This window comes from Neltuma alba, unplaced genomic scaffold (genome assembly GCF_004799145.2).
Source record: "Neltuma alba isolate B1F8T4 unplaced genomic scaffold, ASM479914v2 tig00011138_pilon, whole genome shotgun sequence".
Classification (NCBI taxonomy): domain Eukaryota; kingdom Viridiplantae; phylum Streptophyta; class Magnoliopsida; order Fabales; family Fabaceae; genus Neltuma; species Neltuma alba.
In genome coordinates, this window is record NW_021635874.1 from 93,295 (window position 1) to 119,085 (window position 25,791).

At 37.2% G+C, this 25,791-nt stretch overlaps 4 protein-coding genes across 7 annotated transcripts; 1 reads left to right on the top strand and 3 right to left on the bottom strand.

The window, feature by feature from the left end:
- The first annotated feature begins 126 nt into the window (after positions 1 to 126).
- On the top strand, positions 127 to 5,340 carry LOC114761844 (3-hydroxyisobutyryl-CoA hydrolase-like protein 2, mitochondrial). Of its 2 annotated transcripts, XR_003742191.1 has the most exons (15): positions 127 to 342; positions 523 to 603; positions 696 to 764; positions 1,138 to 1,201; positions 2,128 to 2,207; positions 2,418 to 2,501; positions 2,690 to 2,774; positions 3,091 to 3,176; positions 3,262 to 3,383; positions 3,497 to 3,557; positions 4,035 to 4,133; positions 4,227 to 4,328; positions 4,403 to 4,444; positions 4,545 to 4,766; positions 5,102 to 5,340. XR_003742191.1 is itself a non-coding variant. In XM_028951289.1 (14 exons), exons 1-14 carry the CDS (start codon positions 229 to 231, stop codon positions 4,662 to 4,664), a joined length of 1,209 nt encoding a protein of 402 aa, XP_028807122.1. In that variant the 5' UTR covers positions 127 to 228; the 3' UTR covers positions 4,665 to 5,067. The 2 variants fall into 2 exon arrangements, 1 of the variants encoding a protein (XP_028807122.1); XM_028951289.1 differs by lacking the exon at positions 5,102 to 5,340 and having other exon boundaries at positions 4,545 to 5,067.
- A 1,544-nt stretch (positions 5,341 to 6,884) lies between these two features.
- Positions 6,885 to 13,489, bottom strand: LOC114761850 (DNA-directed RNA polymerases IV and V subunit 2). Of its 3 annotated transcripts, none has more exons than XM_028951300.1 (8): positions 13,400 to 13,489; positions 12,504 to 13,056; positions 11,797 to 12,009; positions 10,304 to 11,184; positions 9,799 to 10,090; positions 8,391 to 9,332; positions 7,908 to 8,179; positions 6,885 to 7,627 (listed from the first exon to the last, which is right to left on the bottom strand). In XM_028951300.1, exons 2-8 carry the CDS (start codon positions 12,948 to 12,950, stop codon positions 7,126 to 7,128), a joined length of 3,549 nt encoding a protein of 1,182 aa, XP_028807133.1. In that variant the 5' UTR covers positions 12,951 to 13,056; positions 13,400 to 13,489; the 3' UTR covers positions 6,885 to 7,125. The 3 variants fall into 3 exon arrangements, with proteins under 3 accessions (XP_028807133.1, XP_028807132.1, XP_028807131.1); XM_028951299.1 differs by having other exon boundaries at positions 13,324 to 13,489; XM_028951298.1 differs by having other exon boundaries at positions 13,320 to 13,489.
- A 1,842-nt stretch (positions 13,490 to 15,331) lies between these two features.
- Positions 15,332 to 18,036, bottom strand: LOC114761833 (chorismate mutase 2-like). Its single transcript, XM_028951268.1, is given in 7 exon segments — positions 15,332 to 15,740; positions 15,743 to 15,842; positions 16,270 to 16,362; positions 16,592 to 16,735; positions 16,823 to 16,909; positions 17,336 to 17,558; positions 17,845 to 18,036. Coding segments are annotated over 6 exon segments (768 nt in total). The 5' UTR covers positions 17,552 to 17,558; positions 17,845 to 18,036; the 3' UTR covers positions 15,332 to 15,612.
- Positions 18,037 to 18,931: 895 nt separating this feature from the next.
- On the bottom strand, positions 18,932 to 22,696 carry LOC114761853 (protein POLAR LOCALIZATION DURING ASYMMETRIC DIVISION AND REDISTRIBUTION). Its single transcript, XM_028951303.1, has 3 exons — positions 22,333 to 22,696; positions 21,313 to 21,752; positions 18,932 to 19,829 (listed from the first exon to the last, which is right to left on the bottom strand). Exons 1-3 carry the CDS (start codon positions 22,556 to 22,558, stop codon positions 19,497 to 19,499), a joined length of 999 nt encoding a protein of 332 aa, XP_028807136.1. The 5' UTR covers positions 22,559 to 22,696; the 3' UTR covers positions 18,932 to 19,496.
- Between the last annotated feature and the right edge of the window lie 3,095 nt (positions 22,697 to 25,791).

The window sequence follows — 25,791 nt, forward strand, 5'->3', positions numbered from 1 at the left end:
CTATAGACCATAGGCTTTCTGCATGGATGAGTCTATGGCTTATGGAAGAGGCCCAGCCCTTGATGAGAAGTGGATTTTCCGAGGGAAAAGCGCTCTTCGTTGGCTCGTCCATTTGGCATCGGCGTGACCCGATTGGTACACTCCGGACCTCGCTGTAACGGCGGTCACTTCAGACTTCAGAGCTCAAACAGTGGGGAAAACAGAAAGCGGAGCAAGCTAGAGCACAAGATGCAGAGATTGAAGGCTCTGCTACCGGAGACTAGGTGCTCATTCCGCAGCCTTCATCCGAGAGCCTTCTCTGCTCAACCAAACTATGTCGAGCATGATGACCCGCAAGACCAGGTCATTTTTTTCGCATTCCTCGTCATCATATGTTTGCTTTACAGCCAAAGTTTTACATGTTGATCACCTAAGATTTGGTTATATTTTAGAAGACAAAAGGCCCAGTAATATTTACGTCCTATTAATTTCTGCCCCTTCATAGATTTTATTTTTACTTACTGTTTCTTTATGTACATTCAGATTTTAGTTGAAGGGAAAGCTATATCGAGAACTGCTATTCTTAACAGACCAAATACTCTTAATGCACTCACTACTTCGATGGTTAGACCTTTCTTCCGGCTACTTGTCCATTCGATGTTTTAATTCGCACGTCTGTAGTGAATGCTGCAAATTGAGGTTGTTTCCATTTGTAGGTATCCCGACTGACCAGATTGTATACTTCATGGGAAGATAATCCTGCTATCGGCTTTGTTTTAATGAAGGTATCTGGTCGTTTTCAAAATAAAAAGTTGGCACAAAACTACAAAACATAGAAGCATTATGCAGGTGGTTATTTAAATTTATTACCACCCCACCAAAGAAAACGGAGGATAGTTTCTGCTTGCCATGCGGTGGAGGCAGGGTTTCCTCCCTAATTCTGGTTAGGAGGGAAAACTATTGCATTCATTATATCTTCAGCACGCCTTTTAATAAAATATTGCATTGTAGTGCTATGGGTCGGTTGGGAACAAACATGCATAGTATTAAATTGGCAGGCTCTATCAAAATTTGTCCTCTTGAGCCTGTGATTATGGCCTTTCTCTCGTGAAGATTGATCAATGTTTTGATTGAATTGATATCGTGAGTTTTATGAAGGCTAATGGCAGGGCTTTTTGTTCTGGTGGAGACGTTGTAAGGCTTTATCACTTATTAAATCAAGGTATGTTGAATTTCAATCTTATCTGAACGAGTTCAACATGTACTTGCTTTTCGGACATTTTATTATCAAGTAAAACCAATACGGGTGTCAAGTAATATCAAAATAGTATTGTATGAAATCTAATCGGTTCATGCCAGAAACCATCCAACTTGTTTATGTCATATTTATGTTACACAATCCAACTTCTTGCTACATGGCAGCTTATTTAGTGAGTACTCATATCATAAGGTTAAATAACTGAAGAGCCTTTCTGTAGTTATCTTTATTTATAGGGGTAGTGTATGCTTGTTTACCATGATATGTAGTTGACACTTGATAATGGGAATTTCCTTTTTAAAGTGGGTAGAAGGAGGAAATTCGTATTTTTTTACATGGATTATGAAATGAATCAAATAATTTCAGTGATTGATTGTTACTACTTGATTCCATATAAATCTTACTGGACATGGCATGATTTGCTTTTAATACTTAGTATTCATAACTGCAGACAAGACAGTACTAACAGTTGCAATATATCCTTGATATGGAATTCTGCAATAGGGCAACTGAGAATGATAACATGGTAACCTGCATCACATTAAAAATTGAGTCCTGCCAAAGTAGTCGAAGCAAGAGGGAAGATTCACTTCCTTTTTTTTTTTTTTTCAAATTTTTAAGCTTGGTCCCTAATATGAATAAAAATAAAAATATTATTTCAGACATTTTAAGAATTATAATCAGTTTGTAGCACATTAAAATGGTTTATTTGGAAGTTAGGACTATCATATGTAATTAGCATCTGGTTTGGCTTACAAAATTATGTTGTTTTGCTTCTTTATGAGAAGCAGCTTTTACATCCATGACATTATGTCTTACTAGTTGTAGATTATTGATCATTGATGATGGCTTGACAACATCCATGATATTTTAAGTTTTATGATGATCAGGAAATGCTGAAGAAGCTAAACAGTTTTTCAATACATTATATAAGTACGCATATCTTCAGGGTACCTATCTTAAGCCCCATGTAAGTATCGAACCACTTCTCAACCCTCATACGTTAAGGCACATGAAAGTATTGCACCATCTCAAAGGTTTTTTCTTGAGATATAGGGTTGTTTGTGGCAATGATTTGTTATTTTGGAAGTGGTTTTTGCTTATGGTTTTGTTATTACTTCTGATACTCTATTGAAATGGTCATATTTTGGAATGAGGAAATGTATGGGCATTTATGCAGGTTGCTATTTTGGATGGTATAACAATGGGATGTGGTGCTGGGATTTCACTTCCAGGGATGTTTCGTGTGGTAACAGATAAAACTGTAAGTGATTTTTCAGATACTTGCCAACTCAACCCATTGTTCATGACCAGTCATGTGAAACATTATGAATTGCATTACTTTACATTATGATCTCCCATATTCTAGGTGTAGCCTCTTTTTTGCCCTAAAGCGAATCAGTAAATTCAAGTAATGGCTAACGCATTGATTCTAATGCTTGAACTCTGCAGCTTTTTTCTAACCCTGAGGCTCAAATGGGTTTTCATCCTGATGCAGGAGCTTCTTTTTATCTCTCTCGCTTGCCTGGCTACTTGGGTAATTTACTTTTTCATGTAATTTGAGAGCATGGTTCCTCTGTGATGCTTTGGTATTCCTTGAGACCTAGAGGCGGATGTATTTGTTTAAAATACATATTAAACTGAATCCTGAACTTAGCTATTTTTGGCATATGCTTCCTCCTAAATGAGAAATTCTCCTAAATATTTCCCCAACCATTAGCTGGAGAGGTTAGTGTAAAGCTGTAGATATTCATGCTGTAAATAAGTATCGTGTTAACACTTTTACTGATAATTTTCATAACTTTGGAAAATGATTTGCAAAAGTTCCTTCTAACTAATATTATGCTATGCAGGGGAATACTTGGCACTTACGGGAGAGAAGCTTAATGGTTTAGAGATGATTGCCTGTGGCCTTGCTACTCACTATACACTAAATGCTGTATGTTTTTAGCTTTGATTTTGTGCTTTCCTTTGTTAAATTTTCCTGTAACATTGTAACTCAGCTAGTCAGCTCACAATGACAGAGGCTTGCTTGGCTTGAAGAACGCCTTGGTAAGCTGGTCACGGATGATGCTTCTGTTGTAGAGTCATCCCTGGCACAGTATGGTGATCTTGTTTATCCAGACAGTAGGAGCATTCTTCGCAAGTAATGTTGTGTTAATACTTCCTTATTTCTGTAACACTCTGTTGGAGTTTCACATATGCTATTCTTTATGTGAGGTCTCTGCTTCTGAGTGTCTTAATCTACTTTTGACCCAGGATCGAGACGATTGATAGATGTTTCAGCCATGATACGGTTGAGGAAATTATTGATGCCCTGGTAAGTATCTTGTGGAATAATTTATACATGATATATAGTTAGGCTGAGAGAAATTAACAATTTAACATTACAACAGAATTTCCTTGACCCCCGATGAATCAACATCAATTGTAAGATTATGGAGACCCATCATCAATCAGATAGCTCCCTTGCATACCTTCAGCCTTGATCTTAATTTATGCTGGCACGACAATTTTCCTGAAAATTGCCATTTTTAGTGAATAGGTTTCTTGATAGTTGGTCAAAGTTGGAGTTCCATTGTCATAACTTGTCTCTGGCCAAGAAATGGATTCAAGCAACCCTTTCCCCAGTGGCAACCTCTCCCCAAAACCTAAAAGAAACAAAACTGGAGGAAACTAGGTGATTAACTAAACAGTTCGGTTTCTAATATATTGCCAAGGGTCTTATACCATCCGAGGGGAAAGACCAACTGATTTCGTCCTTGACTATTTTCAACATGAACTACTATTCGCTCAGGAGAAGGAAGCCGCCGAGTCTTATGATGAATGGTGTAAGACAGCACTTGGAAAGATAAGAGAGGCCTCTCCATTGAGTTTGAAAATTACTTTAAGATCTGTGAGTAACATCTCCTTTTGTACATTTATTAACTGTTTGTTTCCAACCCAGTTTGTAGTTGATCTCGGCTTTAACTTTTGCTATGAAATTCAGATTCGAGAAGGTAGATTTGAAACTCTTGATAAGTGTCTTGTGCGTGAATATCGGATGTCACTTCGTGGAATTTCTCAGCAGGTCTCCTCTGATTTCCTCGAGGTATGACAATGTTTTTCTTCATATAGTACGCTTTCCATTTGTTTGTGTTTTTACTTGACTTCTTGTCTATGTAGGGTGCTCGAGCGAGGCTGGTTGATAAAGATTTTGCACCCAAGGTATTCATTCATCTTTTTGTCCCAGAATCTGTTCATCCATTAATTTTGTAGATTTATTTTTTTTTCCCCCTTTAAATTGACCTTTAAACTAAACTTGCAGTGGGACCCACCTAGCTTAAAAGAAGTATCAGAGGACATGGTTGAATGCTATTTCTCCCCATTTAATGAAGCTGAGTCTGAATTGGAGTTGCCAACCAACTTGCGGGAACCTTACATGTGAGGCATGAATACTACCATTAATCGATGCCTGTAAGCAGCAGCGAGGGTAGTCACATTATTAATAGCTACGCTTCCAAACTCTACGACAATATTTGGGAAATGGGTGAGATTTTTTTGCTGTAATAGCATAAAAAATGTAGCGATCTTTTCTCGTTCTTTGGGCCTCTGGTAAGGTTGAATGAATTCCGAGTAGGCCTAAATTTTTGGTGTTTAGTTGTCGCCGAAGCAGAATAAGCTGTCTCAAAATGATCCAATTTGTTGTAATCACTCCATTACTTCGCGTGGGAGAATATAATAGGCTTTTAGTCAGAGCAAAAGCTTAGTCTGAGAGCATCGCATCTAAAAAAACCGGTTGATGGTAGCTTTCTTGAGTTTTGTGAAGTATTATTATTGCTGAGTTTTTACCTCAAGTGGGTCAAGAAACTGTTGAAATTGCAGGTCATCAACCATGAGGTGAAGTTCAAGAATAGAAGCAAGTTGAAATTTGCTTGCAGTCCAGAGAAAGAACTTGAAAGAAGGGGAAGCCGTGATGGGAACTCCCTATATATATTCTACAAATAGTGCGTCACTGACGTGTTAATTTTAAATATAAAATTTTAATTAAGTTATACTAATAATTTGTGAATTATTTGTTAAACTGTGTTTGGTTCTATCTAAGTAAATGACGCTTGGCTTTATGTGAAGGGAAACTCTTGGTAATGAACAAAGAAGTAACCCCTCCAACCCCCAACGCAAGTGCACAATGGAAGGACATTTTTTACATCCGAACACTTCCGAGAGAATCACCGATGAGAGCAGGTGCGGGATATTTCGAGCCCCTACTTTAATTGGCCACACAATGAAAATGAAGCCTCTCCACGATCTTCGAGGCGGCATGCATGCAATATGGGGCTTGGGAACCCATTTCTTTACGACGAAATTCTTTAGCATTGTTTGGAGGAGTGGTCCGAATTGGACTTGAAGGAGGAAGGCATTGATTCAGAAATTCCATGGAGTGAAATGCAAGTTACATGCCGGTTCAAAATATAAGTTAAATTTTATTCATTTACGTTTATAAAAAAACTAGTTAAAATTATTTTAAATCAATAAATATGAAAGGCATTTACTCCCCCCTCCCAAATATGCCTTTAGTAATGAAAAGAATAAGTAAAAGATATAATAAATGAATTAAAGAGAAAAGAAAATATATGGAAATAAAATTGAAAAAACTCATTAAATGCTTAGACAAAAATAAATGTTATCTTATAAAAAAGACTAAGTCTTTCCAACAAAATTTAGTTTATATTTTGAACCGAATGGAGTATTATGGAAGGTGTAAATGTAAGTGACGAAACTGGAGCACTTTTGATGGTTTTTAATAGAAAAAAATTTGAGTGAGTTGGATTCTAGTGGCTCATGAGGATGAGAACATACTTTTATACTTAAAAAAGGCTTGCAGAGACACTTACAGGTCACCCACTGATAAGACTCTCATATAAGTAGCAAATTCAAATTCACAACCTGAGCCGACTTATTTACTAACTGAACTAATTCTTGTTTGCAAAGAATTATTCTTTACCATCTCAGGTTAGACAACCATGTATCTTGGAACCAAGAAGTTTGGAAGCGCGCTAGAAGAGAACTGAACCAGGGTCCCTGAAACGCAATAGGGATTTTGGCCCAAAAAGACGCGATAGTGATGGTTCTGCACTTGTGCAAATAGGGGAGGGGGACCAAGGAAGCGAGAGCTGCAGTGCTCCACAACTTTACGCAGGGACAAACCGGGTCAACAGGTTCAAGATTTTACAGGGTTTCTAGAACCCCTTCTTCTGTTGGTAAAAGCGTGGCATACGGGCTACTGGAAGAACCGCGTAATCTTTTGTTAAATTGGGCTCCGCCCTCGTCCACCACGAACCCAAAAACAAAAAGGGATTCTTCTGGAGAAATCCATGTAGACGAGAAATAATAGTTTTCCAATGTACCACTATGTCATGGGATAAAAGACCGGAAAAAATTGGTGATTGTTTATGGCTGACCACATCTTGTTGCTAATATGCGTTCTTTTACATTTGTGGTGCAATGCAAGTTATGGGCTTGTCCAAATTCATGCCTCCGTCAAATTTGTTTAGCCAGAATGCATTCCCAGTTTCTCCACGCATGATTTTTAAAGAATTCCAGGCAACAGCAACATTTTTCAGACTCATGCCATTTGATCAACTTAAAAATAATGGGTAGGATTTTCTTTAAAAGAAAAAAGAGAGAGAATATTAGTGAAAATAATGGAGGGTGAATGTTAAGTATGCGCTCAACTTAAAAAGTAATTGCATGCTCCAAGCTAGCATCAAAGGATCATCCTGATATAAACAGTGGATTATTTACACCAACTTAACAAGCTAAGGTAATCTGGCATAACGAGGATAGTCAAGCTGAGAAGCACAAGTACAAAGGCCATAGGCTACAAGAGGAACATGAAGGAAATGGGCTTAGCAGAGCTGGGTTTCAAATTTAAGACTAATGCCCATGCTAAAAAGCTCCTGACACAATAATTTGGCTCCATAGGGCACGCTGACCTTGACAATGTCATCAAGTGAGTCACAGAAGCGGCAGTAGGGACCCCTTACTTTCCGGCCCCCAGCCACCGGCCGCAGAATCACATTTGCAACATTTTTGCACTTCCGGCAAATGTGCATCTGAGAGGAATCACTGAGAGTACAGAGGCGTTCATGCAGGTTGGCTGATGCCCCATGAGCAATCAGGCAGTCACGCTCCATTTCACCAAACTTGACACCACCAAAACGCTTTCTGTCTGCCACTGGCTGCCGGGTCAGTGGGTGAACTGGACCAGTATTCCGGAATTTTACTTTGTCCTCAGACATGTGGTGTAGTCGCTGGTAGAATGTAGGACCCATAAATATAAGCGAACGGACCATCTCACCAGTTCTCCCATTGTATACTCTCTCATTTCCCCATCTTGAAAATCCAACACTGCCATTACTCAAAAGCATAAAGTTACGACTGGGAAGATCAGCGAGAAGGAGACAAACTTACTGAATTTCATAGAGCCAGTAGCAAAAGCAAGCTAGGCCATCTCAAAAATTTGGAAGAGACATGATTGGCGCAGAATGTTCACAATGTCACAATAATAAGCCAAAGCAGGAATCACAGTATAGGCCACTCGACAGAATACCCCATACAATATGCATTCATATAGTACCAACATATCATAATAATTTAATAATTTTAGTAACATGCTCTAAAACTGTACCTGTGAAGCTGATCGGTGATGGCTTCAACAGAGACAGCAGAGAAAGGAGTGGCATGCTTCAATTTACCACCACAAGCAATCCCCTTCCCTAAAGCAGCCTCAAGGAGTTGCCCAGGAGTTTGTCGTGAGGGAAATGCATGTGGGTTAATAACAATATCAGGAACAATCCCTTGTATTGTAAAAGGAAAGTTCTCCTGAGACTCCAGAAATCCCAAGACACCCTTTTGTCCATGCATACTAGAGAATTTGTCCCCAAGAACTGGGCTCCGAACCTGCAATGACAATGTAGATGACAGAATTTTCCACCAGTGAAATTTTAACGTGATCACCAGACTAGGTGATTTTCAGTTTTCATTATATGAAACTGCATATTCAGATTATGCATGTGTGTTTCCATCTTATGCAAACATATACATGATTGTATGCACAGAATGCACAATGTGGACAGGTATCTTTTCAAGCAACAATGGATCATTTTTTTACCTGTCTCAGAGAAACCACAGCAAAATTCTTCCCCTCATCATTAGATGACAACACTACTTTTTGAACATACCCTCTTTCAGTGTGTTTCAGCTTTATGCTATGATCAGTCCCCGAATCTGAACGTCGCCCGATAATAATATCACCGCTCTGCAAGCTTGCCCCAACATATGGGAAGCCATCATCATCCAGGCTATCAACACGGCCTTTTTCGCTTTGTATCATTCCAAAATTTATTATGTCCTCAGGTTTTCGCTTCTTTTCTGATGATTCCTTGTTGTCAATTTCAGCTTTGTAACTCCTAATGTGCTCAGATCTGAACATACCACGCTGCAAAGAGGCAGCATTCATCACTAAGGAATCCTCTTGGTTGTATCCCAGATGTACATTCACAGCCACAATAGCATTCTGCCCATTATAAAATTCAGGCTTTGGAAATACCACATGACTGGGATGATATTCTGGTTTTCCAAGGCAATCAGAAGTCATTGTGTGAAAAAGAGGTCTTTGGGCATAATGCAACTGATGAGACAAAGTATCAACTCTGATACTTGGGTTTGTTGTGGAAAATCCAATCGCTTGTGATGAGTGCTTTTGTGACTGGTAGAGCACCCTCCGTGCATGATCATGATTCGCAAATGGTACAAGTGAACAACTTAAACCTAATAAAAATGACATATCAAGTTCACAGTGTGTGTACTTAACAGAACTTTTCGCTTCTTCAAATAAATACTGAACCCCCCAAGCAGTAATGCAGTCCTCTTCTTCTTCAGGCCCAATAAGCTCAACTATTCCTTCATTTAAAAGAGACTGGAAAGAAGATTGCTCCCATTCAGACCTTTTAATCTTGCCTAAATTATCAACTACCAAAAGAGGACGCAAAATCCTTCCAGCATCAGAGTATATCCGCACTTCTTGTTGAAGTTGATCCCTTTTCATTTCCACCTAAAAGGAAAATGGCAATCAGTAATTTCAAAGAGAAACAAAATAAACTGAACCAAACAAAGAATATGGTAAATCATACTTCATTATCTTTATTAAAACAAGAAAACTTATCTAAGAAAAGAAATATTACAGAAAAAGAGGATAAAAATAAGTCGCTGAACAAACATATGACAAACCTTGAATGGAAAAAAAAATTGCATCACTAATACAATGAAGCTCTTCAGTTCCATCAGAGCAACAATTGATTGATGCATAAAAAGAGAAAACCATCCAAAGTAACCAAATAAACCATCCAATCATATGCAAACCAAGTGAGGTCTCTAACCCAACAGAACCACGGTATGATGCTCAAACAACAACCACATAATCACCATATGTACAGTACAAAATCCCTTAAGGGTAAATAAATAACTCAGGGCTTGCATAGCATAGAAAACCAACATAAAATGATGGGTTAAAAGCTAACCTGAGGAGGTAATTCATTTCTACGTCGTTTATTTCGTAGCTCTGCCACAAATGAAGAGGAGTCTGCACACACTCCAACCCATTCCCCATTTAGGAAGACTTTGTGCTTTCCACCCAGTTTAGTAGAGGTATTATCAACTAGCTCTTCCATCCCACAATCAAATAACTGAGGTAGTATATTTAACATTGTTTTTGAACTAACTAGTCCAGTAACAGCTAAATTTTTTACAAGTCCACAATTTTCACCATCTGGGGTAGAGAGGAAACACACCTTACCCCAATGAGAAGGATGCCTGTAGTCAGAATATTCAATCAATATAAAATCAAAAGCAATAGTTATATCTTATGAAATACACAAAACGATATATTTATTGTACATTAAAAGTCATAACCATTCAATCAAATAGGATCAAAATTATCAAACATTGCCACAATGCCCCACCTATTGTTCACGTCCCCAGAGGGGAGGGGGAGCAAAGAAATCAACCAAGTTTGAAGTAACTTACGGGTATCTAGCATCTCCAACCTTTCCAGTGTACTGAACCTGCTGCCTGGTTCTTCTCATTTCAGCCATGGTCTGCAATGGATTTGTTCGGCCAAGATTTGCTACCACACCAGATATCCTTTCAGTCCTCTTATAAGGATGACACCACGCTCCAGTTGAGAATGCTCTTTGAAGACCATTTGTAATTATGGATGCATCAAGATAGTGTTCAATTGGACGAACATCACGATCCCCATAAAGGTCTCTCTGCAAAACCTTTGCCAAACGCTTCCGAGCATGAGCAATATGCACTCTCAGCTCCCGGTCAAGCAATTCACCAGCCAAGTCAAGCCGCTTGTTTCTGAAATCATCCCTGTTATCACATTTTCGGCGGCCAGTATAAGCAAGTAATAGACACTTGACCATATATGCAAGGAAGCGTGCCTTTCTATTCATGCCTTTAATGTTGGGAAACGCATACGCAGTCAGACACTCTTCAATAGATTCTGTAGGTGGAAATTGGGTGCGTTTTACAAGTCCTTCTATGTGACTACGGGCTACATTCTCTCGCCGAAAGCCTTCACAACTTTCATCGGCATCACGAATGGATGCAAAGAGAATATTTTGAACATTGGCTTCATCATGACCATAATCAATGAGCTCTATAACCTCTCTGTCTGATGAGACACCAAAGGCAAAAAATAGAATCCATACAGGAATCTCGACTGTCAAAAAGTATACTGTAAGCACCTTCTCTCCGCCTTTGATATCTTCACTTCGGGGATTCCCCACCAGCTTGATGACTAGCCTATTCCTTTTTGTCATTGACCTGTATGAAACTGCCCATGGATTGTTTATAATCCAAAGCCTCTTTAGAAAGATTTGCTCTTGTGCTATAAATGTCTGAAACGGGTTTACATAAAATATGTGCTATTAGCAGTAACAAAGAAAGTTATAGGAAAGAAATATTAAAGACTGAAAATTAAAACAAATGAACAGATAAGGAAAGTGTAAAGGAAACCAAATAAATTCTGCCATAGAATGGATGAATTGAAGCTAATTATTACTATAAAGCACCATTAGTAGCTTCGGGAAGCCATATCCATATTAAATATGCACCGGTATTGGATGGTTCTGATAAAGAAATTCAGGTACTGACATGACGAGTTGACATGTTTCAAACAGATAAAGATCCTCCGCTGAGTAAGCAGGACAGCATCTCAACCACCCACCCACATGCACACAAACATGGAAGTTGGAACACTGTCTTTATCATATGTTTTTCTTCCTTTAAAATTTAACCAAAAAAAATGCTTTGTTTCCTGAACAGCACAGGAGAGGATCTTTGGAAATTTTTCAAACCATCTCAAGATGCATTAATGCAGAATTCCTTATGAAATATTTCTCCTCATCATACGACAAAGTAGAAACTTAAAAGAATTGAATTTCTTCCCATCAATTATCAGTCTAAACAATTGTAACCAGGACTAAATGTACATCATGAATTCAGCTAACCTTCTCTGCACCTTTGATCAGAAAGTAACCTCCAAGATCATGATCACAATCCCCTTTGTCAGCTCCTTTCATCCAGCATATATCAGACTTGACCATGACAGGCAATCGCCCAACAGTTATTTCCCTGCTGTCCTCCATGACAGACTGTTTATCAACGTACTGTTCTATTCCAGTCTTAAATTTGTCGCTTCTAACCACTTTTTGGATATATACCTATAATTGATACAAACACAAAATATATCGGTATATACTTTTCACAAAATTTCAAACTATCAGAACATGCATTAAAAAAAAGCTCGTCCAGGAAGACATGGCTTAAAAACATAATTTATCAAATCATTCACTCAGCTCCAGAGAGTCATAAATGTAATTTTCTCAAGTTTAGCTAATCAAACCGAACAAGATACAACCGCTTAAACAGCCATTTGAATCAAAGACGCAATAGTGAAAAACCAGAAGCAGAAGAAAATGATTCTCTTCTGATTTTATGAACAACAATTTCATTCCAGTAGTAAGCTTCTAGAATAGATGGCAGAAGACATAAAAGGCGTTTTTTTTTCCTTTTTTTTTTTTCATCATCAACAAACAACCAACAACCAGGATATCCCTCCAACATAAGTTGAGCAAAAGCTTACCGATAGAACATTGACAAGGAACCAAATGCAAGACTAACTGCTTCTGGGCAAAACAATGTCAGTTATAATTACCTGAACATGAACCTCCACTTTAATTTTCGATGAATACGTCATCCTCTGCAAGCGGGCATGCCTAGGAAGCATCTTGAACTCTTTCACGTTTCCTTCACCACCCCAGAACGTGGGCCGATCAAGGGTAACCTTCCCAAACCTTACTGAAGCATATCGCCAGTTATCACCCTTCTTTGAGGGATCAAACCCGGGGTCAACATTGAGCTCCCCAAATGAATCAAATACATTCTGCAGACCATAGCTGACGAACTCGTTGTAGGAGTTGATCTGGTGACTGATCAGCCCGTACTCATCAAAGAATAACATTGTAGCCTTCTTACAAAAACTTTGTAGGTTTCCTTTCCCCAGCTCGCTTATATTTGACAAGCCTTGATCGTCCTCCTCCATATCATCAACCACGCTGGAATGCTTACCGCTGCCCTTACTAGAACCAACATCGACGCCCATGACTCCTCTCTCCACTATCGGCCAAAATCCTTTGCCTTGAAAATTTATCTCCAACGAAAACTAGTTCTTCTAGCCACAGAGCATCAAAGAAAAGTAGTTATATGACCTGCAAAGATGGACCAAGAAAAAAGCTTCATGCATTGTTCCAGAGAGACCTCGAATCCGGTAACATACTAGAGGTAAAAGGACAGCATTACAAAATGTGATTGAATTAAAAGTAAAATTACTTAACATATTTTCAAATACTGGCTCCGAAACATAATACAAGAAAAAACTAGTCTTTTTTCCCAGTTTATCATTTACTAACGAATAAGGCCCAAACAGGGAAAAGCAATGGTTTTTCATAGACTAAACAGTTAAGAAACTAACGAACTATGGACGGAGACGTCGACAGAACAACCCTCGCGGAACGACCGAATAAGCCGCCGCCGCAGCGTCGATGTCGTTACCGTCTCAAAGAGAGAAGCCTCTTTTAGCGGTGGAGCGTCGAGCTTGCCCTTGAAGTTCAGCCAATGGCGACATATGAAATTTGCACAATACTCGAGGAGTCGGAACTCTCACAGAGGACAGTGGCAGGAGTACTGAAGACCAGAAATGAATGCCTAAATTAACGTGGGGGGTTAATACAATTTTCATTCTTTAAATTTGTTTTTGGCCTTGATTCCTCGATAGTTTTAATCCTTTCAGTTTTTTTTTTCAAATATTAGTTCTTATAATTTATTAAAAACTTAAATTATTTTTATAATTTGAAATTTGATAAATTAAAATTAAAATTTGAGCAAATTAACATTACAAATTAATCAAAATAAGCTAATTCTTTTCATCTATATATTTAAAAAAAAGCTTTTTTTAATGGTTAAAACAAAACGCGAATTAAACTGCAACCCATTTGGGTAGACGCTTCCCACGCTAGAAAGTGAATTATGCACCCCATAAACATGTTTAGCTTTTGGAATATTTGGATCAGTTTTGGCCCATCTAAGTTATGGGCCAAAAGCTGAAGAACAAAGGGAAAAAAGTAGGATTAAGGAAGCAATTCAAATAATTTCTATTTTAATAAGCTGACTTACTCATAAAATTCAGTTCAAATATAAATCATTATATAAGCTAATTTTTACCTGATTCGAAATTTTTAAAAATCCAATTAAAAATAAGCTATTTTTTTAACCTCTAATCCAAACACACCCACGCGTAAAAAGTTGGCTAACTTGCGCCTGCCCTACACAATGTGAAAGGGTTGCCCCAACACATACGCTTGCCATACACAATGTGAAAGTGGTGGATACGTTTGGATAAATAATCAGTTAAGGGGGTGTTTTGGATGTGTCCAAAAATAATTTTTTAAAATTATTTTTTTACAAATCAAAACAAATTCTTTTACGTATTTATTTCGTATGCTGTAAAATTACTTTTAAAATTATTATTTAGTTTTCATCCAAACACTTTATAAATTGTTTTGTTTTTGTAATTTAGGGATGTCCAAATAAAATTGGATATCAGACTAATCCTTATCAAACAAGAACATTTAAAGTTTATACTCTATTAACAAATACGCTCTCTAGTACTCCGATTTAATTAGGTTTGTGTTTTATTCTTTATAAGGGGTGAGTCACCTTATGACTTCAACTAATAAGGTATCAAATTGCTTTTAATTTTATTATTCAATAGTAAATGAATAGACATGTTCTAATTTTTTGGGTGATCAAATGTAAGGATTTATCAGTGAAAATGTATATACTATTTATGAAGTAATAGAAAACAAAAATAATTAGTGATATCAATATATATATTATATTATACGAATTCGCGTGCAAATTAAAAGATATTATGAAAAATATCATTTGCCTGTACGACTTTAATATTCACAACGACAATGGGCAAAGCAAACCACGTGTTTACTGTATACTTATAATTTTTATTCCTTACCAATGCTTCACTCTTTCAATGGGTTGAAAAAGAAAATCTTTCAACGGACATTCCTCGAGAAGAAAAATTATACGTTTATGCATCACCCGAATTAAGAAAGAAATTCATTACTAATAATTATATTTTACTTAGTCTTATGAGTGTCTCTTTTTATTTTTCTTCAGACATCAGGGTTATTTTTTTGGTAATAGTAAAAACTAATTTTTCTATAGATACGCACAGTAATTTGCTCATTTAACGTTAGAATAAAGTGGAGGTGGAAAAATAAGTATTTATGCAATATGTGAGCGCGCCAGCACACATTACGGGGAAGGAATGTATGTTATTGATGCCTCACCACATTAAAAAGGGAAAAAGGGTAAAACACACATTATAAAAGAAATTCTGTCCCAACCCAGTGACATTATGCCTATAATATACATGTGTGTGTATTATTAAATATAGAGACTGTAAAAAATTATGAAGAAAACCGTATATAAAACAAGGAAGCAGACAAAAGGGCCCTGTCATAATTTTCACGAGTTTTTAGGGAGAACATAATTTTTTCTAACATTATCAGATTACATATCAGGTGAAGCAGTTTGTCTGAAACTTGAGCTAGAAATGCTAGTTTCATGAGTTTAAAACCATGAGTTAAAAGATCACAAGAAGTAAACAATAATTCGTCGTAAACAGACTGATGTTTTCAACAACAGCATCAAATACGTTTCCTCGAGCATTAGGCATTGAATTCGGCTCAATCCAGGCGGCGTAGGAGGTATTCGACCTGAACAAGCTTGGTTAGGGGTATTACCCATTTCTCGTACAGAAGACAAACCACGGATGGATCGACCTTGTATTTTCCTTGGCTCTCAACATGATCGGGGCCACTTCCTGCCCAAACACCCTGGCCTTCTTTTCAACCCTCTTTTTCACCATCTCTTCCACTCTCTGGAATGTCAACAGATTCATCAATCCTTCTCTGTCCTGCAAAAACCAAGCTTCCATTGTTTCACTTGGAAAACTAGTCCAGCATGTTTTTGCTTCTGGGGATTCGGAACCCACAATAGTATGATATTTGGTCATTTGGAAAATGATAATAGAATAAAATTAAGAAAAGTACAGGGTGATGCTCCATAAGATTAAACTAGGTTTGCCTCCTCTAGTATGCTGCACAGTCTTCTAAGCCTGACTAACTGGCAGTATATATTTTCACTTGCAAATAAGAACGATGCTCACAAGTCCCCCTCCTTATTCCCAAAGGATAAGGCGCGTTAAATAGAAAACTGTTTCCGCTTGCAAACAAGAAAGATGCTCACGGGGCCCCCTTCCTTGTTCCCAAAGGATATGGCACGTTAAATAGAAAACTATTCATCCACTAATCACTGCAGTGGTTACGGATTCAGCATTATACCTGAGCACGAATTAGAGGCTCGTAGTCTTGGGGAGATTCGCTGAACTTCACCTCAGCTACAAACTTTCCATAGTGAATCCTCCTAGAGATGGCCTGCAGATTGTTTATGGAAGGTAGTGTTTAAGATCAATACCACTCCAGGTACCGTTAAAACTTGAAAGCTTTCGCGAGATTCAGAATTTAGAGTTAAGATCAAAGTGCATCAGCAGATTGGAAGTATTTTTTCAACAGAACAAAATAGTAGGTGAAAACAAAGATGGCTCTACATAACTTCATCCAACAAAACTAATTCATAAAAGAACAACTTCTAATAAAACCTCACCTGCAACAACGAAAGATCACAAGCTGCGGTTTGTGCATAGTTGCCATCATCACCCGAGGCAACAAACTTTGGAAGCAGCTCATCGAAGTATGTTTTCCAAATGCACTTGTTTATGTTAATCGAAGCAGCTGCAGGGTGCAAAATCTAAAGATGGAATTGATAACATAGAAAAATTTTCTCTTCCAAGTAAAATGAACAGATGAAAAGGATACCGGAATTAAAGTAAATTACCTGTGGGAACGAGCAATTTGGTGCGGCTGAGGACAGTAAATTTTCGGGGAAGAATGGATTTTCTTCTGGATTTTTGTATCTACCAGCCTGTAAAATACCAGTATCACTGTATGCACTACCAAATGCAATAGCATAATTTCAAGCAAACAAAAGACTGCAGGTTCCTATAGATTTATATTTACTATGCCCATTGTGTTGTGTCGCATTCCATTACGTCCACATATCACCATGAAACCTATTGAAAAGGACTGGAAAATAACTCACTGAAAACCTATTAAGAAATAGCACCCGATTGAAAATACTGCTCATATTGGAACCCAGGAGTGAGAACTTACACTTGCATCAAAGTTTAGTATGTCCTATGAATTTATTAGGCGTTGCTTACAACCTTCCGTAACGTACGTGGCTAACACAAAAACCACATAGTTTGACAAACTCAGACCAAACAAGATAGGGTAATAGACTAGCCATGGAACCATAGAAAGGCCAGGAGAAATAAGGATATATCACTACCTTAGCTTGAATGGACTCTGTATTCTTAACAATGAACTCCACCAATGAATCAGAACTAGAGGCGTAACTTTTATCGTAAGTGGGAGAATTGACTGGAAAGTTGGCTCTCTCTATGAGGCTGAAAATGATGGTATCTTCTTGTCTAATCAAAGCTTTCCTCACTGAATCAAGCGTGTACTCATTCCCCAAGTCAACATTTAAATCTGCAGGAGCCATTCTATGTCTGCCAGCAGAAATCACCAATATGAGAACCATAACTCGAAATCGAAACCACATGTTGATTACCAGGCAAGGAAACACAGAATAAGTCTCAATAAGAAGGAGCAACCATGTTTGGTAGCGGAAAAAATTAGAAGAGTGAAGAGAGTGGTGCTAGCATGGCTGGACCAGGAAAGCAAACATATGAAGATCAATTCTGCACCACTCGTACAATATCTGTTTGTCTGCAATTTGAAATAATATTGAAAATTGAAAAAGAAGAGGTCAAATTATGGACGAGAAGCAAATACCTTCTTATCAGGATTCACGAAGCTCTTGGAGCAGCGAAATAGTCAGTCAGACGATGCAATGAAACTCTCTTGTTATTCTAGCCCAGACAACCCAAATGGAATTGATTAATATAAGGATGGTGTTGCTTCGCCCCTAAGTGGGAAAGACGTGGGTGCGTATTGCGCACGCCGGAGAATCTTTGAAGGCTTGCGTGCGGCGGCAGATGGCACTTGTCTTCGCTTCCTTGCAGGACAACTGGGACAAGCAAGGCCGACGAGCGGGTGGGTCCCGCCAACGCGGAATTGAGATCGTACCGTTGAGTGGGGCTCATCCCAACCCTGTTCGGTCGTTATCGTTATTCTACCTTTAGTGCCGTGGAATGGAATCAAACCAAAAGAGAAATCCCAGTTTCACCAAATAAAGTAAAATGACAGAGAGATTCCCGCCTACTTCCTCGTTAAGTTATGACTTATGAGAGATTCATTTAATTCTGAAAAACATAATTAATAATGCGCCTATGACGATCGTCAAAGGAAGTCTCATTCAGTCAATTTACTTTCTGTCAACGAATAAATACAATTTCGCAAGGCTTGCTGAGAAAGATTTGACAAAAGCTACCAGCGACGGCCTTGATTGACGAGCATGGCTTTTTTTTCCCCCCAATGGTGTTAACCTTTGTTTTAGTTATGGTGTAATATGAAAATGTTTAATTCGCTTACAGGACATGCATGTTGATGCATACGGAAAGATTCCATGTATCCAATAATTTGAAACTTAAGTAGCATTAAAAAGACCATTTTGACCCCAAAAAAAAAAACAGACAGACCCCGTCAACGAGAGATAGATAGTCAAAGAACCATACACTTAAGCAGACGGGCTCGGTTATCACGCTCATAATATAAATGCGATTGGGTTAAAATCTACTAGTGTGAAATTATCAAGTGAAATGATTTAGTTGACGGGTATATCAACCCAAATTATTGGTCTTTTTGGTTGTAGTCTATGGCTTGAGCCATTCCCCTCTGCTTTTTGGGGGGGGGGGATTGGAGAGTAAGATCAGAAAATGCATGTAACATGCCCCACTTTGTGAGAAAAGAAGCAAGGAAATAACCATCACAACTGAATCCAAAGCTTCCATTAGTATATCATGAAAATGAAAACAATTATCTCAGTGTTGAAGAAAATCACAATGCAATCATCTTCTCTGAACCCGATAATGAATCAAAAATAACTAGGCCGCCCAGAGCTTCTCACAAATAGCTAGAGCAAGAGCCAAAGTCAACGAGATTTGAGAGAATGAGTTCATCTCGAAATCAAACTGCACAGCTTTCTCCGGGGAACCTAGCATGGACAACAACTTGAACATTTTCACCAAAACAATTTCACTCCACTGCTTGGTCACATGAATTAATACCTGCTATAAAGGAAATATTCAACGGCATTTGAGATATCTCGAGTAGCACACCTAAATTGGATAGCAAATTCATTTAGCCTTCGTTGTGGCCATTACTGGTCTCATTTGTCATCACTAGAGCCTCTGCGGGTCACGTTCCACACCATTTTCTTCAGCGGACTATCAGAACTTCAATAAAAATTGGAGGCCATTCAACAGCAGACAACTAAATACCCAATCTCACTTGATCAACATCACTTTCTCAGACTATCCTAAAGCTCAGAACTCGGCTTTTAATTTAAATGTAGCGTCGGGATCAAGCCGAAAAGTAAATCGAGAGGTTTCAGGAACATGCTGTGAGATTAGTCGCACAGTGTCCTTCCACCAAGTTGCCTCTGTTTCTTTCTCAATAACCTTCTGCCTAGCACATTCTAAAGCATACTCCAGGTCTGTTATCTGTTCTTGCAGCCTCGCTTCAAGTAGTTCATGCAGCCTTCTTTCTAGTTCAATTGGATGAACTCCGAAAGATACATCATTGCTTGCTTCTTGAGTGTCAATTATTTCACCATAACTAGTACTGTTGCTTCTTGTGCTCGAATCCATACGTACCACCTGCCAGTTCAACTTTCAGCAACTCTGGAACAGAATTGAAGACCAACAACAAAGAGCAAACCCAGATATATAATAAAACGTGCATATCATTTTACTGGACCTATGCTAGGCTGACAGAAGAAAAGGAATAAACTCCCATGGCAGATTGGCAAAATATGTCAGATATAATCAGTTTGAACCAAAAGTAAACTCTGACATAAACACCTCTTGGTATCAAAAGACATAGCAGTCAAGCTTCAGGAGTGTTTAGATAAAACCAAATCATAGTTTGAAAAATAACTTCTGGAGAATAGATTTTTGAAAGAATAAATTTTGTGAAAATAAATTTTATAAAAAAGTAATTTTGATAAAACGAGAATGTTTGGATAGATGTTATCAAAACACTTTTTATATATGCAAATTATTAAAAAAGGCATAAATTAATATGATAATTATATAAAATATAGATTTTATAATATATTTTAATTTAAAGAAATAAAATTTTTAATAATATATTTTTTACCAACATAATTAACAATACATAAGATAATATAATTAATAAATAATTAATATGTATATACATATTTATAAGATATAAGATTAAATATGTTTGTAAAAAAATAATTAAAAGGTGTTAAAGTCATATTATTGTTGAGATCTACTCTGACAGGCACAATCATGCTCTTTAATTTAAGCCAGAAGCAAAATGAATTCACTTCTCCTAAAACCATAATTTTGGACTCCAAAACCATAGTTTCGGATTATTTCTCCTTATTTGACTCACTCTCTGTCTCTCCAAACCATGGTTTGGGATGATAGCCAAACACCCCCATATTGTGCCTTTCTCCAAATGAGAAGAACAATTTTCAAATTCCATAATATTCGAAGACCTCGCATGAATGTCAAAGTTAGGAAAACAAGAGCATGTTTCCCGGTAATGATAATATTTGACCTTTTGCTCCACCATTTGTCCGCCCATCAAGGGGACAACAACAAATGAAATGTCAAAAAGAAAACAGCTGATAAACTCACAAATATGATGAAAATAATAAGGGAAATGTAATACTTGATTCAACGGAATTACAGGTATTCCAACGCAGGCAGACTCGCAGCGGGAGGTAAGGAATGGCTTTTGTTTTAATTAAAAAATTGATCTATTTTACGGAAATCTTTATGAATAGCAGGTTTGGATAGGGATAGCGTTCACATGAAAGAAATTCAGGAAAGCAGCCAAAGCCTGAGTGGCAAAATGAGCTTTTGCAGCTGATGTATGGAATATCAGAGAAAAAGATGTCAGCACAAAATATGAAGGGTCGCTTCTCGTGCTATATTGGACTAACCACAGGATGGTTTTTCATAGTTATATTACGAGAACTGATTGATACGCCTCTCAAAGCCACAAGTCATTAGATGATGCTGATTTTTGTTTATTCATCCACGTATGCAGTACTCAGTCGAATATAAGAAACAAAGTAATCATAAACTAACATATAAGATTATTTACCTTGACCCTTTTTTCTTGTGCATCTTCAAAAGCAGTTTCTTCATCCCAACAAAGCTGCAGCCTTTTTAACTCAACTTTAAGTTCTTCTTCAAGTTCATGTATTCCTTCCACACATTCATCTGGTTTACTTAAGTTATACTCTTGAACACGATTATGAACCATATTTTTTTCTGGCACTGGTTCTGACGGAACAAAAATATGGCTATTAGAGCTTGAAACGTCTTGCGTATGAGTGATGGAACAGGAAAGTGTGTCACTTGATTTAAATGGCTTGAAAACTGTCTCTTTCCTTGGGAGTTCCTCTTCCGTGCGTCGGAGAAGCGTTTCCATTTCTTTCCGCAACTCAACCATCTTGCTAAACTCATTCTTACTTGCTGCAATCATATACAGCAAACCCCAGGTAACTCCCAACTTAAAAGATGTATCATTTCTATAATGTCCTGCAGTACATCAAGTTTAAATATGAAAACAGGAAAAATCTTGCAAACAGAATGGAAGAAAAGGAGGGCGCGTGGTAATAGGGACAGAGAGAAAGGAACAGAGCCAGTTTTCATCGCAAATGGGGGATATAAAGTATTTAAGCTCGGTACTTTTTTAAGATCCCCATGATAATATCTTAAAAAAATAGACGTAAACCTAGAAAGCGATGACTATTGAAAGAATCATATCATCCAACGAAGTAGACTATTGAAAGAATCATATCATCCAACGAAGTAATTTTGAGAGGGGTGTAACCAAACTTCTCATAAAATATTTTAATGCGATTGCAGCCATATAAGTTCAACTAATTAAGAAATGCTGGGGAGAGAATCAGTCTATCGTTCGGCAAAAAGAGTAATGAATCTATCATCAACTACTTTCAACGTTAAAACGCAAGCACCAATCAGAACCAGCTTGATCAATTTGTATGTCTCAGCACAAACAGCTTGATGCTACCACTTCACCAATATTATCAACTAAACCATTGAATAAGCCCTCAAATATTGGGATGGACCATATTGCAAAGAATTAGCTTCTCACCTGATTCCTCGTTGCAGTTCGATCCATTCATCGAACGGCTTGTGGACAAAGACATACCCTTGAAATCTCTCGGCTCTGTACGCATCTCCTGCCTCTGTTGCGAAACCCTCTGCTTCTTGGCTCGTCTCAGAATCGCCAACAACCGGTCAACGATCCGGCAAGGCGAATAGTGACGACTAGCTGCAGAACCATGTTTTTTTGGCCGTTTTTCCCCCGCGCCATCCATGTTGGGTTGCCCTATACCGTCGCCGGGGCGGCGGGCGCGGCGTCGTCGTCTCGATCGAGTAGAATATCAGCTACCCGCAAACGGCAATGGTTGAAGTGATTGGAGGGAGAAAGATTGAAGGTTTTATAGGCACAGTTGCTCATAAGGATCAATCAGCGAACACACTGTGCATTAAATCGGGCGAAGAGGAAGAGTGCGATGTTTTAAACTCGAGTGCCAAAATGGAGGGAAAGTGAAGTCGAGCCAAACTTCTAATCTAAGTTATTTAAATTAAGGCGACATTTTCCGATGAGCTCCCAAAATTCTCGCATTTCTTTTTCAAGAGTTAAATTCAAATTAAGTACAAGCTCCATTTATACATTACTTTTTCCTGTTCAAAATATAAATTAAATTTTATCTGTTTATATTTCTCAAAAAAACTAGTTAAAATCAATCTAAAACAATAAATATATAAAGTATATATTTGTTTTTCTAAATATACTTTTATTGAAAAAAAGTAAGTAAAAAATGTAATACATAAATTAAAGAAAAAAAAAGAATATATGGGGAGTAATAATTACGTGTAAGTCAGCACATTCCTAAAATTTGACGCCAAAAAAGAGGATTTATCAAGAAGGCAACCTTTTATATTTTTTTCAGGTGTAAAGTGCTGTATTGGCAAAAAAACATGTGAAGTCCTGTATAATATTGAATTGCGCAATTAAAAAAAACTGATTGAGGCACTCAACTCCCCCCCCCCCCCAAAAAAAATTTTAAACTGAAAATGAGACGTTCGTATATGTCATTATTTTCCAAATTCTTCTTACCTCCCAAATCCATCCACACGCGAAAGGGGACATGCGTACGGGATGCACGACACGTCGTTTGGACTTTGGAGGCTTGGTTAATAATGTTATAAAAGGATGGGGAAATCACAAATAAAGACCCTTGAATTAGCAAAATCACTCTATGGTCACCTGAATATGCTAAATTACTATGAGGGACCCGGTCTCAAATTGTAATTATGAAATCATGGCCAAATTACCAAAATACCCCTCTTTAATTTTTTTTTTTAATAGGGAAAGCCACTGCCTCACCGGAATCCGACCACCGGCGCCGGAGCTTGTAACGTACTATTAAAAATATATATATATAAAAAAAAATCAAAATCAAAATCAATTAATTAAATAATATTATATTATTATATTATAAAAAAAAAAAAATACCCACCTTTCCACCGAATTCGGTGGAAAGGCTGGGCACCATTTAATGAAACAAGGAAAATAGGAGGGGGGGGTATTAATGGTCGAAGGAAAAGAATGGGGAAGGAGCAGATGGATGTAGAAAAATGGGCAGGGGCGGTGGAAAAAATTGAACATGGTGTGTGTTTAAATACCTTCACCCCATATCTTTTTCAAGTCGAGGGGAGAGGAGACGGAGGAGAGGAAGAGAGAAGAGAGTGAGAAGCAAAGAGGGAAAGAGAGAGAAAGCTAAGTTGCAGAGCACCTGGCAAGTTTTGGGGATCATTTAGGTACATAAATATGCTTCTTTTTATCATATTTTCTTTATGAGTATTTCCTATATATTTAGAAATTTATATTATTAGTATCATTATAATGTTTAGAGAAAATTTTACGTTTGGGTATAGAGTAAATATAGAGTTTTGACAATATATGACCGTAGAAATTTAAAGATCCATTATTAAGGAATTTTAATCGGTTTATTTTGTTTAATGATTATTTGAGAATTTTAAACTAAGATTTTAGTTGAAAAGTTTGTTATTTAGACTTGTAATATGTTTTTACCGATTAAATTTGAGTTAAATAATTTATTTGAGTTATTTAATATATTATTGATGTTTAATCGGCTTAAATATTGAATAAGTTAAATATATATTTTTGAAATAATTTTTGAATGCTTGAAAAATTATAAATTGAGAATTTTGTGAAATTAAATAAAGCTACAGTTTGTTTATAATTAAAATATATATATATATATATATACACACTTTTGTTAGCTTTAAATAGCCTTATATGTAAATTATTTTCAAAATAACATCTATTGTAAATGTCTAGATTGGGAGAGTTAATATATTTATGTAATTTGGTTTAGAGGGTAGTCTTTAGAATTTTAGAGTAGTTTTGGAGTAGTTCTGAGTTTATATTAATAAATATTTATGTGCAATTTTGTAGACTTGAGAATTTTGGAGTAATCTTTGTGTGAATTTTGTAAGCTAAAGAGTGCCAGGTAACTCTGAAAATTCTTTCTTGTACATGTGAATTGTGTATGATATTATATTGGGATTTACTGATTTTTATATTCATACTGAAAAGTATAGTATATGATTTAAATAAATGTTTTGATATGTTATTTGATTTTGTCAAGATTTATTGCTATTAATATGATCAATGTTTAAAAATATTGATGGCTAAGGATTTGTCATGAGTGCTATTAAATGGTATATAAGTTTTATTGCTATCTTATCTTTAAAATATTTGAGGACGTATTTATGATGTAACATTATTGGCATATGACATGCATTGTTGGGCTAAGGATAGAAGGAGATTGCATGGATATGAAATTACCACGTGGTATGCCATCACTCGGTGCACAGTGGGATGGCACTTGTCAGGGCCCCTTCTTCCATGTTTTCCTTTGGCCAGGAATTCATTGGAGCTGTGGGACATGTGACACCTCCCTATTCACAAAGGAGGGGAGCCATAGTCCGAGCTTGAGCTCTATATCTTTGGCCGGATATATCTCTAGTATCGGTGAGCTTGGAAAATTCAGTAAAATGGATTAGTTCCTATCGGACTATGTGTTAGCCTATGGCTCCGTCAGCGGTATAAGGGTGGACGTGATATAAGGGAGGTAGCATATTGCATTATTTTTTGGATATATTAGAAAAATGATATTGGTATATTGTTGAAAAAAATGAAATTGAATTGGATGTCTCAAATCCGTGATTTTTATATATTTATATACACACATATAAACAGATTTTTGGTTTATCATATATGATTTGCTTGTATAGGTTAGAATTTCAGTAGTTACGAGACGTTTGAGCTCATCCCCTATATTAACAATTTTTCAGGCGAATGATCTAGTAGGAATCAAGGGAAGGCACCAATGGAGTGAGCCGTGAAGGCTTTCGTGCTCCTCAAGCACATGCTATGTTATATTTTATTGGCCATGACTATAAGACTTTAATAGTTTATGTTGTTAAGTGATGTTAGAAATGTTTTGAAAATTTT

Coding starts and splice junctions, on each gene's coding strand:
- LOC114761844 (XM_028951289.1), top strand. CDS start 229: ATGCAGAGATTGAAGGCTCTGCTACCGGAGACTAGGTGCTCATTCCGC. Junction 604..695: donor ATGCACTCACTACTTCGATG/GTTAGACCTTTC, acceptor TTCCATTTGTAG/GTATCCCGACTGACCAGATT. Junction 3,558..4,034: donor AGGAAATTATTGATGCCCTG/GTAAGTATCTTG, acceptor CTATTCGCTCAG/GAGAAGGAAGCCGCCGAGTC.
- LOC114761850 (XM_028951300.1), bottom strand. CDS start 12,950: ATGGGCGTCGATGTTGGTTCTAGTAAGGGCAGCGGTAAGCATTCCAGC. Junction 11,185..11,796: donor TGATCAAAGGTGCAGAGAAG/GTTAGCTGAATT, acceptor AACCCGTTTCAG/ACATTTATAGCACAAGAGCA. Junction 9,333..9,798: donor GAAATGAATTACCTCCTCAG/GTTAGCTTTTAA, acceptor TTTTCCTTTTAG/GTGGAAATGAAAAGGGATCA.
- LOC114761853 (XM_028951303.1), bottom strand. CDS start 22,558: ATGGATGGCGCGGGGGAAAAACGGCCAAAAAAACATGGTTCTGCAGCT. Junction 21,753..22,332: donor GAACTGCAACGAGGAATCAG/GTGAGAAGCTAA, acceptor GATGTACTGCAG/GACATTATAGAAATGATACA. Junction 19,830..21,312: donor CACAAGAAAAAAGGGTCAAG/GTAAATAATCTT, acceptor TTGAACTGGCAG/GTGGTACGTATGGATTCGAG.